This window comes from Vanellus vanellus (assembly GCF_965231255.1).
Source record: "Vanellus vanellus genome assembly, chromosome: 12".
Classification (NCBI taxonomy): Eukaryota; Metazoa; Chordata; class Aves; order Charadriiformes; family Charadriidae; genus Vanellus; species Vanellus vanellus.
In genome coordinates, this window is record NC_138917.1 from 20,394,034 (window position 1) to 20,409,528 (window position 15,495).

A 15,495-nucleotide genomic window follows, 5' to 3' on the forward strand; every position below is an offset into this window, starting at 1 on the left:
AGGAAAGCAAATAATATTTTATAGCAAACAAATGTTTTCTGCTCTTAAATACAAGGTGCCTTTGCCATTGTACCTCCATCACATCACTTTTTTTTTTTTTTTTAAGGACTTTGGCAATTCAAGCAAATAAAACTTCAGTAATAAAGTCCTAGATGTAATAGTCTTTTAGAGCAGCCTAGAGATAACTGCTAAACACCATTTGCAAGGTTCTGAAAACAGCTAATATGAATAAATATAAATACTAGTGTGAATGGATTGTAAAAGAAAAGAAACTCCAAACTATATTTCTCAATGTAAGGCCTAAGATTCATAATAGAAATGTGTTCCATGATAACATTAGTCATGTGCATTAATTGGTCAATGTACTGGTTTCATTTGCAGAAACACCAGTCCCCCATTGTTGGAGTTGCCCCGGATCCAGAGTCTTTAACAGACTGTCAAAAATGCTATATTAAACAAAAAAAGGGAAATAATGTAGACTGTAAGGCAAAATGGGTATGAGAAAATCTGTTTTAAACTTTTAATAACTGTTATATGTTTTGTGTCCTTTTTTTGTTTTTGCAGATTTCCCTTTTGCCTCTGGAGTGTTTCGTTATGGCAGCCTTCAGTGAACAATGACATCCTTTGACAAATACAGATGCCAAAAAGCCAGACAAAAACAGTGGCCTTGTTTCACTTTTACTCCAACACAGTGAAATGGTGCTCTTAAAGTTTTGTTACTGACTGTCACTGGAAAAAAAACATACTCCTGACTGGACCTTTTTTCCTCAGCCCTCTCCCAGTGTTCTTATGGATGCTTGACACAGTGACATCATGTAGTAGGCCCTGAAGTGTTGTCATAATTAAGTTGCAATGGTTTTATACACTTCCCCATTTCCCAACAGCTTTCTGTCAGTTCTGCATTCTTTTTCCTGGGGCCTGATTTTCCCATGTTACTGGTTAGCAGATAGGCTTGTGGCCTCTTTTGTTCCAACCACCTATGAAAAACGTCAAAGAGCAGACGATCCATGCTATTTTCATGCACTCTGCATCATTATTACCACTCCCATCTACTTGGCACTGCTGGTAGCCTCTCTTCCTTTTGCTCTGATCGGCTTCTTGTTATGGTCCCCACTCCAGTCAGCCAGAAGGCCGTATATCTACTCCAGACTAGAAGACAAGAACCACGCCAATGGAGCCACGCTGCTCACTGAATGGAAGGCTGCAGGGAATGGGAAAAGCTTCTGCTTTGGCAGTGCCAATGTTTGCCTGCTGCCAGATTCTCTGGCAAGATTTAATAATGTTTTCAATACACAGGCTAGGGCTAAAGAGATTGGCCGGAGGATCCGAAATGGGGCAAGCAGACCACAGATCAAAATATACATAGATTCTCCTACCAACACATCCATCAGTGCAGCAAGTTTTAGCAGCCTGGTCTCCCCCCAGGGTGGAGATAACACTAATCGCACTGTTAATGCTGGCATCAAAAGGACAACATCAATGGAGTATAAAGGAGACAATTCTGGCTCAAACAACAGCGAGGATAGTAGAGAAGATAAAGGTGTGGCTGGAGAGCCAAATGAGGGAGAAGAAAACACTTGCATTGTCCGCATAAATGGAGAGGACAATGGCCACATGTCAGACACAGAAACAGATGCCGTCAATGGCCAGGCTCATGCCAGTGGCCCAGCAGAGCCCTCACTGGAAGGTGACGCAGAGATCTCAAAAACACCTAACCACAAACAGAAAGAAGGAGATTCTGGGAGTTTAGACAGCTACTCTGCTTCACGAGAGTCCTTAGTCAAAGTCCGCGTTGGAGACGGTACAGTGGACCAAAGCACTGTCAACAACAAGCTCCTCTACAAAGCTTCAATCATGAAGAAGACTTCAGTGCGGAAAAAGAAGCATACAGATGAGACCTTTGATCATGAGATCTCTGCTTTCTTCCCTGCCAACTTGGACTTTCTGTGTTTGCAGGAAGTGTTTGACAAAAGAGCTGCGGAGAAATTGAAAGAGCAGCTTCATCACTATTTTGAATACATTGTCTATGATGTTGGGGTTTATAGTTGCCATGGCTGCTGTAGCTTTAAGTTTGTGAACAGTGGTCTACTTTTTGCCAGCCGCTATCCTGTTATGGATGCTGCCTATCACTGTTACCCCAATGGAAGAGGAACGGACTCCTTGGCTTCCAAGGGAGCCTTGTTTCTCAAGGTAAGAGCCTTTTGGAGCCATAAATATTGACTCTGTATACATGACAAGTTATAAAGTTACATTATTTTCTCTCAGTCATTTCTGTTAGAGTTCAAAGAGGCAATACTGAGATCTAGATTACCTAATATAACCTATATATAGGTTTTGTGGCCTAGATACTGCGTTAAAGTGATGGATGTGCGTGAAATAATGAGGGACTTCTGGAGGTAGAACTTGAGTATAATTTCAAGTGTCAAAAATTGAAGTAGTTTTCATGTAATTTTAGTTTCTTTTTTACAGAAATCTCTTTAGGAAAATGCACAAATGCTTCACAACACAAGTATTACAATGGGCATTACTGTTGGAAACCAACTCATGCATGTTGTGTGTTTACGTGGGAATCAAAAGTCTAAATGCCAGTAAACTGAAAGAATTGCCATGAAATGTATGGCTATCCCTCTCTCGGTTGCAAAAGAATTGTTAAGGAGAGATACAAAGAAGAGTAAACAAAAAAATGCCTGGGACACTGGGGAGCACAGAGGTTTTTCACATTATTAACACAGTGTACTTAAATTAACTAATGGTAGTGAGAACAGGAAGCCTGGGGTTATCCTTCTGTAAATCATGAAAAGCAGAAATAAAAGTCTGTGTGTAATGATTTGCTTTCCCAAGACTAGTGGCTATTCATGCGCGATTCTTGGGAGAATCTTGCTGTGCTCTTCATAAACTGGAAAGCGAGCTCTTCTAATTTGTGATTAATCAAGAACCAAACCTTTGAGCTAAGATCCAAATCTGTAGACCCAAACCTAGACAGATCTGAAGATCTCCTAGGATACTGGATTTCAGCTTTTGTCATTTAGTCAGAGTTTGGAATGGATTTCACTATCTAAAAACTGAACTTTTTTCCTCATGCTACCAAAATACATTAGGTGCTCTAATTATATGTACTTCCTAGTGCATATGCTCACAACAAAAATTTTCATTAAAAAAAAAAAAAGTCATTTGCTCTCAACAAAAGCCATTAATAGCCATTAAAAAGATGGATTAATAAGGATCAGTGGGTTTTTTTCTACCCGCTGTTTGTAAACAAAGCAAAAGCTTTTGGTATTGTGGCTTGTATAAAAATCCCAAATATTAGAATTTGCAGTCTGATACTAGCCCAGTATTTCATATACATTTGACATAAACAAAAGCCTATCTATATCTGAATACAGGTTTCCAAAAATTGGTTCTAAGCTTTCGATACTGTACTGTTATGTGTTTATAAACAGCTAAAGTTTATTTTTTCATCAGGAAGTGCTGCATGCAAAAAATGAACATACATGTTGTGCAGTATAAATATTACCAGGGTCACACAGACTACCCTTCAACATATGCATATATTAGGAATTAAGAGATTAAAACGAATCTGCTTTCAACTGCCCATTGCTGAGTCATTGATTTGCTACCCTGCCAGGCAGGCCACAATGTCTCCATTTCTCTTGCAGAAAATTAAGCCTCTTTTCAGAATTCTACTGGGATGATGAACTTAATTATGAATTCGAGTTGTTAAATAATGTTGAGCAGGGAATAGGGACCAATTATTATGAAGATTTGAAGATGACTACATTCTTTTAAATATGACAGAATTCTGGCCCAGCTAAAAGACCATTTTTCTTCATGTCTGTGTCATTCTGACATACTATACATTATACCTAAAATATTTTTCATTCCAAGTTAAGTCTATCCTGATAGGAAATGACTTTCTGTCTTAATTGTATATTAAGTGATCATTGGTCATTTCTTTCTTTGACAAAAAAAAAAAGCAGGACCAATCTATTTAATTTTAGCCTTGAAACAAAGTAGGTTTGAAGGTTGTTTTTCTTGATGTAGTGTTTAATCAGCAACTGAGTGTGTGTGGACTCTGGAGACAAAAGCTACAGTAAGTAAAAGCCTGGCTTGTTTTTGAAGAATCAATCCATTAACATCAGAAGTCTTGAGATCTTAGGCTTTGCTACCTTGCTGCTATCCCAGTGTATCGGAACAGTGGTTGGAAGGTGGCAGTCTAGCCAGTAGTCTGCCATTCAAAATGGACAGCTTATAGATACTTCTACATGTTTTTTTAACTTTTTTATAGATGTTTTATTATAGATTCTTCTTTTCTTTTCTTTTGGCTCTTACAATATTTTGTATGTACCCAGTCCTACATTAGAGTTTATCTCAGTGTGGTTCCAAAGATAGTAAGAGCGCCTTGCAGAACAAATCTCCTAACTGCTTTCCATTCAAGTGGTCACATGGAGTTAAGTGTCTCTGTCCTCCGCAAACACTGTGGTTTTAAGTTCCTGACCCCTGTGAAAAGCATGGTGTTCCCATTTCTGAAGTAGAAAAGACATCAGTCGAGTTTTGTTTTGGAAGTATACTTAGAAAGACTGTTCCCCTTGCATAGCTTCCATCTCTGAATAAAGGAGCAATTGCTCTATTTTTATTTAAAAAAAAACAAAAAAAAACCAACAGAGTTGTGAAAAGCAAGTGAGGGGAGAAGGTCTGCATATTTTGAAAATATGGATAAAATCACTAAAAGTTTCCACTCATTGGGAGGATGAAGCCTTTGCTCAAATCTTTCTGACTCTCAGGAAAGACCCCACATCCAAATTGAGAAGAATGTTCAGAGACAGAAACCGGTTCTCATTTAATGAGTATGGTTTGTCTCCTTACTATAAATATAACTCTTAAGGAGATAAATTAAAAGTCTCAGCACTAAACATTTGATGAAAGTTGCATTATTTTGAGCAAAAAGGCAAAACTGTTTTGGGAGACTTGTGTTACAAAACAGATCCCTACTGCCAAGGTACAGTAAGCGTTTCACACGTTTTTTTCCTTTCGGAATAGGTTCTGTTTCCAGTGAAGAGGAAATGATTTTCCACTGGCCGCCTCTTCCTGCCCTGCCTTCACCATCTAGATTGTAAAGTTCAGGTGGAGATTTGGAAGGATTTGAGAGATTTGCTTAGTCATACAGAATTATTTTACCTGAGAGACTTGCACAGCTCAAGAGTTATTATTAGTAGCTAAATAACAATCATCTCTTACATACTGCTTTTCATTCATATGTCTTAATGCATAATAAAGAAAGGTCAGTATCTACTTAATAGAAGGAGAAACTAAAGCACAGAAAGGTAAAGTGATCTGATTGTGGCTTAACACCTGGGGTGTCACAACCAAGGAAAGAAGTTGGAAGTAAATCGCGGAGGCTTTTCACGCTCTTTTCATGCTACTGACTTCACGCTGCCCAACAGCTATTTGGAGACCTGTGCAAAGGAATTTTGCTAGCCTTGGTCTGTTCTCTTCCTACAGATGTCCCCCCCACACAGTGCTGCTGCTGGCGTTTTCCTCACACGTTACAGACTGTTTTTTCCATCAGTATAGGCTGATGCTTTCCAGGTCAGCCTCCATGAAGGCATGAGGATGACGTAGTTGTGAGCAGCTATTGTGTAAAGCCCCTTTTCAGCATAACTGGCGGACTAATTTATGTTCAGCACTTTGATCTCTTCAGACTCTAGCAGTGTTTCTGTCTCTAGTCTGGGGGTCTCGTTGGGACATAAGAGGGACACAGTCACAGAAAAAATATCATATAAGAAGGGGGGAAATGTCACCTGCATCTAAGTGACAGTTTCATGTCTGAAGTGTTAAACCACTGTTCCTAGTTGCCGCAAAAGACTCAGAGGAGAAGTTAGCAAATATATAAATCAGCCAATCCATTTTTGTACTTTGACAGTCTGGGCCCTTGGGAAACACTGCCATGACTCTCTGTTCTAGCACTGCATTTCACGTTAATTTAAAGTGTCGAAAAAAAGAACTCTTCAGTCTACTTTGTGGGTTTTATAACTCCAGTTGTCTCTTGCTGCTGCTCTGCTACGGATAGAGGAGGGAAATGGGACTGACACAGATGCCATCCTGTGCTGGTGAGTCTAACTAAAAAAGTAGCTTGTGTGTGTCTGTATATAACACGAAGCAGATTGCGGTGTTCTCAGTTACTCTGCAGCTGTTGGTTTGACACATACAAAATTTTGATTCACAGTGGTTTTGATGAATTTAAAGGGGATTTTAAAAATACACGTGCCTTTCAGAAACTGGATGATGATTTTGCAGTCAAATCAAGTTCAAAAGGTATCAATGAGTGCTGAGCAGAAACTCATCTGCTCACCTACCTCATCTGCAGGTAATGCATCGCCTGTTTCTAATTTACTAGAAGGTTTCAAGACATCAACATCAACATTCATCTTTAGATAGAGGGATTAGTATGTAGCCTTAGTTAGACAGTCTTTCAGGGATGCTGTGTTAAGTTTTGGACAGTAGTGTAATAAAACCAGAAAACAACTTTAATTTGACCTGATGAGTTACTGAATTGGAGAGCTTGTCCATATTTTTCCAGATGTATCAATCTAATAAAAACTGTCACTTCTGCTGACAAGTTTTGCCTCTCTCTTATCCTTAAATTGCAATAGCTGTAACTGTAACGTACATCTAAGCTGTACAAGACATGTAAATGCATACTTGGGGTAGGGAGGTGAATGAAAGAGGTATTATTCTCAAAATGGCTATTAACTGAGGAGAAGTCTTGGGGTGGTTTTCCTCCCACTGAGACTGGGAGATACGGCAGTATATTGCATAGAGGGCTGTTCTCCTTATTGGTCTTAGTAGAAAATTATTCTGGGTTTTGGCATCTGCCAAAAGAGAGAATTTTAGCAAAAATAAGAATGCTTACTTAAAACACAGTATGTGAACACAGAGCAAAAGCAAAACCGCAGTCTGCTGTGGGTAGTTTGAACAGCTAATAGTATTCTAACAAAATCAAAAGGAAAAAATGTCTTGTGGTTTTTGCTAAATTTCTGAAAGAACTTATGTTTAATTAATATTATTTCCTAAGCTTATTAACAGATTTACTTTTCAAATTCTCTGAAAATTAATGCTGTTCTGAGGAAGTACAGTAATTGTGCCGTGAACATGTTATTATTCATTGCTTAAAGGAAACCTAGCAACCTTTGCTTTATGTGCAAAGCTGAACTTGTTTTCGAAAGAGCTGATATGGTGGTAACAGATGGTGGAAGGAGCAGCAGCTCTGACTGCAGAACTGCTTTGAAGCAGAGTTTGTACTCTGCTACTCTCAAGGTGCCTGCTTTGTCTGATAAAATCAGGGTTCCCTGAATTAACCTCTGTGATTCTCATTTTTGATATTACTGATGCAGATACATTTTGCTTGGGTAATTTAAGCTGTCCTTACTGTCCCATGCCAACTTGTGTGTGTTGTGGCTGAGACTGAAGGGGCAACTTCTGCTACACAGCTGCACAACACATTGAGGGGAAGCTTTGTTACCTAAGGATTGCTCAGAAAAGGCGAATGGCTGTTTTCTGTCCCCAGTAAAAGACCATGTCGAGATTTCAGAGGTTAGATTTTCTTGTCCTTGATCAGTTGTCCAGTGTCTACAGTTATCTCTGGATGTATAAAAGAAATGTCTAGTGCTGTTCATGAATTTATTTAGATAACTAAAGCTGCGCCATTTAAGTCAGAAGGGTAACCTAAACATTTTCCACATGTTCAGTTTCTGCTATAAAATGTTAATGCAGGAATTGGATAGAGTCCAATAAACTGCCTGAGACTTTTTTTAAAAAAAGAAAAAAAAAAAAGACCTCGCCATAGCACTGTACCATGTTCCTTCACTTTGATGTAATTAATGTTATTAATCATGGTCTTTTTCTCCTTCATTGATAGGGATAAATTAAAACTGTTGTGCACAATGAAACACAGGTTGAGAGAATGTGAGTTGTGGGCTTTATCCTCTTCAGAAGAGGCAGAGCTCTTCATGGCACCAATGTACAGCCCCTTTCCCTCAGATACAAGCTTAAGCTGTGCCAAATAACTAATTCTCTGAGTTCATGGAACAGTAATTGTCGTCACGTGGTAGGTGGGGAAAAATAGGATTCTGAAATAATCAAGTGCAAATGCGGCTAGAAAGAATTGCAGAGCACCAAACAGAATTTGAAGCTGACCTCTATAATGTTTTAAACATCTTTAATGTATTTACTATGCTTTAATAATATATTTGTTATACTAATTTTATAATTTAACTAATGCATCTTCTTTATCCTGCTACATATCCCTGAAGGCAGAGCTGTCAAAGTACTAAAAATAAGATAGATCTTTTTACACGATGTCTAAACTAACCAATACAGGAATAAAGTACATCTTTCTTGGAAGTTACCAGTAATGTACATTATCTCTGTGGGACAGGAATGTTTGAATTGTCATTGTGGGTAGTTGCATCTGAGCAGTAACAGGAATGAAGGCTTGGGCACGCAGTTTGACTGGCTATCCCAGTTAGTTCCTTGGTGCCAACCCTCCTGTTTGTCTTGAAAAATTGCTGAAATGGAAAAAAAAATGTCCAGGAAGGGTTGATACAGTTTGGGAAATTATGGAAAAGTTTTACTTTTTTCCCATTTCTTTCATCTGTCTTCCTTGGTCTATTGTTTGCTCATTATAGTTGCACAGGATGTCTATAAAGAGATTCCCCCGGTAGCTGCAGTAGGGTGGTACAAACAGTGTACTGTCACCAGCGTGCCTCGGAGCATCAAACCTGGGAGGTCTGAACCACGCGTGTGTGTGGAGATATCACTGCTTGTGCATATACAGTTACTTTATCTGCAGTAATTCACTTTGATCTCATGCTCCTGTATTTTTAATGGAGCTTCCATTGAACTTAAACAATATTGGCTACATATGGTAAGATGAATGTTTCTGTGGGAGTAAGTCACTGGCGCATCTACTGTTAAATCTGTTTCTGTGCCCTGCTCTTATTCTCTGTCTGGGGTGTTTTATTTCTAAGATAAACAGTAACTCGAGGCCCCTGCTTAGATGACGTTCTTTACAAATACAGTGTTCGTGCTTTTGTTTCTAAGGAGAGAGGGGTTTTTTCCACAGAGCATGCAGGTGTGCTTTTCAGCCTGGCTAGTTTGTCTTCATAATATGAACATCATTGGCTTGGTTCTTGTTGTGACTGTAAATTTGTTTGCTGTAGAGCTACATACTTTGGAGACATACCCTCCTCAAAAGAATAATGCAGGAATCAGTACTACAGTTTACATGTATTCCAGCAGCAAAATTGACACCTTCATGGTCAACTAAGGTGATGAAATGAATCTGTGGAGCTCTCTTCCCAGAAGTACGCCAAAATTTTAGCTCTCTTCTGGTTTGCACACCTGCATTTGCTTCCCATGAAGGAAGAGGTAATTGCATATGTTTGGACCTGTATGGCACAAACCCTTCCTATTGGAGGGTACGCATTTAAGAACCTCTCTATTTATTTAGGAATTTTTGAAGGGCTACCTCCTGGCAATGTGAAGCTTCTAGAAAATAGCACTAAAGGTTAAGTTCCCCTCATAACAAAACTTTTGCTTTTGTCTACACATTACTGGTGGGTGCATGAGAACCTAGTTTGATTCTTTAATCAAGTGAGATTTCTCATGTAATTTTTAAGCATTAAAGCATTAAAATTTTTAAGCATTAAAGAACATTTCTTTCCAAGTAGCTGATGATATATTAACACAGAGTATTGAAATCTCCCTGGTATTTAGGTAGCATTTCCCTGTTTTTTTTTGTTTAAGTATCGGTTGATGCTTTTTTTGACATCCAGACGTAATAGAACTGTTTTGCACTGCTGGGACAGACGTGTGTAAATACAACAAGTGCAAGACAAGATATTTGTCATGTTTGCAGCTTTGTATACTTATAATACTGGAGTATGGTAAACATGAGATGTACAAGATTTTCCAGTTATCTCAGAAAATTCCCTTGATAGCAAGTAATGAGATTGAATTTAAAGTTATTTCCTTCACTCTAGCTCTACATTTTCAACTATTGCTACTCATTATGGTTTTTTTCTTGTCAACAAGAATCTTTCTGCCATAGCCTTGTTAGCTTGATTTCTTTCATGAGCACTGTTTATTACCTGATACCAGTCTAATTGGAGAACATACTACTCCTCAGTCTATATAGGACAAGTTTTTGGTACACAATTATGGGAATATACAGTTTTGCATAGCACAGCATTAGTGTCGTCTCTCTAATAGATTGTACTAATGCGCTACGGCATAGAGATGAAATCTTTTAATAAAAAGTACTTGATGTCAAGTACTTTTGTGTACTTTACACAGTCAGTACTCTGACTGAAAATAAAAATTCAGAGCTGTCAATTTTGCACTTACGTATTTAATTTATAGGCAAGGAACAAATGTAAATATATAGCAGTAGAAGCTGGCATTTTGAATTCCAAACACAACCTTGGCAGGCCTTCTCCTGTATGGAAAAAAGCCTCTTTCTTATCTTTCTTATCTTTCTCATCTGTAATGAGCTTTTTATGCCCTCCCACCCCACCCCAACAGCTAAGAAAATGTAATGTTCAGTGGTGTAACAGGATCAGAATCCACTCCTAGATTCCAAAGCTTTGACTAGTTTGATTACTTAACCTTTGCAGGTGTACAGAGAATTGGAATATATTTTGCATATTTCAGCATAATATTGAAAAATGTAATTTTTTTCTGACAAAATTATATAATTGGGACACTTTCTTAAACCACAGATATCTCTATGTAATATCTGAGTTTAACAGGGTATCACATAAACTTTTTCCTCTTGTAATAATTATCGTATTTTAAAACATTCGGAACTTGTAAGTATATTTGGATATTACCTTCCTGTAGATTTCCATAGACATAGAAGAGTGGTCTATGATACAACTAAGACTACACAATGATTTTTAGAAAGCAGTATCTGAAGCAGTTCCCTATAGAAAGGTAATTCGATAAGTGTGTTATTGATACAAAGCTACTAATGTAGAACAGTTGAGGTGAAATTAAGTCAGGATTATGGTGAAGGAGCCACTCTGCTTATTTGCTTACATATATTTTTTTGGTAAATGTGAATTTAGAAGATTCCTCTGTATTAAGTAGCAAAAATTATATTTGTGAAGTGCTGACTTGGTTTGGTGGAATTGGAACCTTTCTGCCAAGATCCACGTTGCAGGCTGAAATGAATGCTCCGTGTTGCCTTCCTGCATGACTGCCACGTAGCTGCTCAGGCCGAGTCACCACAATATAATATACCCTTGAAAATGGAACAGTCTAAAAGTAGCTTCAGCATTTGGCCACACAAAGGAGTGTTTTTAAGCAGAATTACAGGGCTTGTAATATTCCAGAGGTCAAGTAGTTTTCCTGTCTGTACATCCCATAGTCCTTGTCCATCTGTGAAATACCAAATTAGGCTGAATAATCAGATTTTCCTTACTATTTTCTCTCAGACCATATTTAATAAACTAGTGCTTCTGATGGTTCTGGGAATTGACTAGGAGGCTGCAAGGATATTTATTTTCTCTCCTAGTAGTTGTCACAAATGTTTGCCTCCATTATGATTATACTCAAAGTGACTCTACTTAGTGGCGGTTTACATCAATACTGCCACTCCAAAAAAAAAACAAACCAACCCAAAAAGTCAAAAAAGTTGGAGGAAATGTGAAATCTGGGAGATGAGCTGCTTTGGATGTACTTCCATGCTGGCACTTTCCAAGGAAATTCTTATTATGTTAATGTCTTCGGCTCTTACTTTTGAGCTTTTTCAAAAATTAGCAGAGCATTCACAAAGCCCCTTTCCTTTTCCCCTCAGGGGTGTGTGCAGAGAAGCCCCTGTTCCTAGCAAGGGCAGAGCGCTGGGGTGCTGTCCCCATGGGGTGGCAACCCCGAGGGCTGCGCTCACCCACCTGCCCGTAGCGGCAGTCAGTCTTTCTTCTAGGCTATGGCTTGTCATTCTTTGAGAGCGAAAGATCCCGAGTCCATTTCAGTATAGATCTGTGCACACAGGGACACCATATGATACGTACTTATTTGTGATTAATGGAAATGACTGTGATCCTGTGCATAAATTGGTTGATGAGTACGAGGCCTTGTCAGGCACTCCATTAAGGCTGCACAGGAAAGTCTAAAGCCAATTTCAGTTGACTTCTTTTTCTCAGCTGACTTATAATTTATGTTTGGGTGTTCAGCTTTTAGACTTAAATCTTTTATGCTTTTTGGATAGAGACACTGAAAATTATTCCATCTGCTTTAGTCAATAAGAGGATTATAAGCAGCACATTCTTGCTGTAAGGCAGAAAACCTTACGTGCAGTATTTTCTTTTCAGTGTGGTTACAGTAGATGGCATTAATAGATATATGACACACACACTTTTTCTCTGCAGCAAGAGAGACTCCAAATTTGTAAACTAGTAGAGACTTTACAATACATACTTTTCAGTGTTGAAGAGAAAATCTGATTTCGAGTTATTAAGTTTGGGAAATGTAATTCATACACCTGCCTGCCCTAGATAGCAGACGATATAAACTAATGGTTTCCCACTCTTCTATTGGAATGGCATATGTTGCACAAAAAATTAGAACGTTCCTTTTAATTCATGCGTGACATTGTGATCTGTTCAGACCAAGGCAGCCTGAGGGAGGAGGAAAGAGGTCTACATAGCAAAGCTATCCTGCAGACCAGCGTATCCTTTGAGACCCTGCTACAATCTTGTGAGTTTAGGAGAAGCCTCTGGCTTAGGGTAGATCCACCAGTGATTGCATGTATTTGCCTTGTCTTCCTCTGCCTTCACCCTCCCTGAAGCAGGTTAACTGTATGGTAGTAGCAGTAAGAACACCATCAATATCCGTTTGGAAAGCTGTCTAATGGAGGACTTGAACAGACTGAGGACAGAATAATGCCATTTGTTTATTACATACTCTTCTAGCTGGAACAAAAACTGAAAGTTAACAAGGCATTGTTGGGTACAAATGACTTCTAAATTCACTTACTGCAAAGCTGACTTTCCAGTTATAAAATGAATCAGATGGTTCTTGGATAGCTGAAAAACAAGAAAACCAACCAAGCTGACAAAATTGTGTCTGTATGAAATGGAGCTCTGCTTGTTATTTAGAGGTGTCAGATGAAATCTGAGTCTAGCCTTGTGAAGGAGAGTCATCTGTGGGTTTGGTTTCTGAGCCCTGGGTACAGCTTTCCTCTGTGGGCTTTTTCTTTAGTAGTCCGTGCAGTGTTGCCACATTAACTGTCAAAAGGAAAACCATGTGCTCAAACTAGTTTCTCGCCTCAATCCAAATCTTGATCCTCACGTCATTGGGAATTTTGATTTGCAGCTGTGTAAGTCCTGAACTGCCAAAACCTTCAGTAGAGTTGAAAACCTAAACCAGAACTTGATTTTAATTTGCTTGTGTGTCCACCAGCAAATATATTTTTAAAAGATCATCGTGTATGATATAGATGAAGAATTACACTACGTTCCAGCTTCCCTGGAAGCCCTGCCTCTTCTATGTGTAAGAGCAGGGGCGCATGTTGCATTTTCATCTGGTTGACAGACATGGGGGCTGCTGCTGTGAGCTGAAGAATGTAAACGCTTTGCTGAGACATAGCAAGAATCCCCAGCACCTTTGCAGAAGAATGTAAAAAAAACATCAAAATCCAAAACTTGTTGTGGAATGGAGAAAACATGGTCAAAACCAATATTTATTTCACATTTCATCCTTTTCCCCAAACTCCCTTGGCATTTTTTCCTTCTGCATTCTCATCTTACACAGACAGCAAGCATGAGACTGCTGATAGTATTATGTGGCACTTCAGTGGTGGGCCTCAATCTTGCATAAGAACAAGAGCTGGGATGCAAAAAGGTGGCAACGCAGCTGGGACAGAGAACCAGTAGGATTGCAAAGAGCAGGACAAAGACAATTTTTTCCATGTGTTGCAGATGAAAATCGAAACATTGTAGTAGTGGTGACCAGGAAGGAGTCAGTGTGCTTAGCAGCGAGCGGGACCCCAGTAAGCCCCATTGTGTCTCTTGTGGTTTTTGTATGTGGGTGCGTGTTTTCAAAATGGAGCTAGATGGAAAGAGTGGTGAAAAAGGCCAATACCGTGTACGAAGACTGCACAGCTGGGTTGGAAATGGAGTTATGAACTTCTCCATTAATCATCTTTTTATTTCTTCCTTCCCTTCCAGGTGCAAGTGGGAAGTACACCTCAGGACCAAAGAATTGTGGGATACATTTCCTGCACTCACTTGCAAGCTATTGCAGGTACTGTCCTAATTTTCACTATTTTGAGGCCTGTGGTGGTATTCTTGTGCAGAAGTAGCAAGCATTGCTCCTCTGGTATTTCTATCAAAGTGCAGTGTGCATTACAAACAGCAGTGAAATAGCGAAGAAAGAAGGGTAGACAAGTGTATCCCCAAACCTTCACATTTTCAGTCTCAGAGTAATTAAGTGTTATAGGACACAAACAAAAAATATCCCTTGAGAGCTTTTCTTCTCTTTGCTCCCTCTTAACTAAATACTGTTATTTTAGCAAATGCATTACTATCATCATTACTCAACAGCATTCAGCAACACATACTGTGAGTATCAGTGTATAAGCTAAAAATTCTTTGTACATAACTAGGGTATTACCAGAAGATACAAGTTGGGACAGTTTTGCCATCAGAAATCAGCAGCTGGAATAAGCCCAAAATATCTGGGGTTTGACCTGCAAATTTCATACATAAATGGCTAGAAAGTTAATACATTCATTGAAAAATTCTCTAGGTCATGTTTAAAAGCAGTTCCACTACTACCTTTACTACAGCATGGCACAGCACGCTCTGTGTCTTTTGTTTCATGAAACAATATTTCCTAAGGTCGTTAAAGAGAAATCAAATGCAAAAACTCTTAGCAGGGTGTGGAAGGCTTTTTTTTGAATTTTCATTGAATTATCTTAAAAAAGAACGAGATGTTCTTTAATAGCAGATTTCTGTGTCTGTGGGAGGTGTGGACTCCACTGCTTCCCATAAGCAGACTGTCAGGCTGTGGTGGAGCCTGTTCCTCCTCAACCACCTTATGACCTTCTATGACCTTTTTTATGACAGTATCTCAACATGCAGCTCTCCTTTTAATATTAATATGCACAACAAGACTGAGGTAGAAGGGTGGCCTTATCTCCATTTTGCAACCCAAGTACAGAAAGCAAAGGGAAGAAAAGTTAGTAACTTTTGGGGTGGATATATTCCCGTTTAAGTGTTCTGATGTGTACATTTTGGAATCAAGATGCTTCTCCCTTTTATCTGTTCACCTGAACGCTCATCAATTAAAATTGACAGATACTTGAAATTCTTGTAGATGTCTGTGGAGAATTTTCTATGTATGTCTCCTATCTTTTGCATCAAAACTATCATCAGTTCTATACTTAGAGTAGGCGTAGTGATAAAACAAAAGCCAGCTCTACAAACCTTTACT

The 15,495-nt window shown here is 38.9% G+C and overlaps 1 protein-coding gene across 1 annotated transcript in view; it reads left to right on the top strand.

The window, feature by feature from the left end:
* Positions 1–852: 852 nt before the first annotated feature.
* Positions 853–15,495, top strand: part of SMPD3 (sphingomyelin phosphodiesterase 3) — a gene marked incomplete at both ends in the record, with an annotated part of 31,524 nt that continues 16,881 nt past the window's right edge. The window contains 2 exons of the mRNA XM_082489510.1: positions 853–2,190; positions 14,229–14,304. Of these exons, the coding sequence (XP_082345636.1) occupies positions 853–2,190; positions 14,229–14,304 (1,414 nt within the window). The remainder of the gene's footprint in view (positions 2,191–14,228; positions 14,305–15,495) is intronic.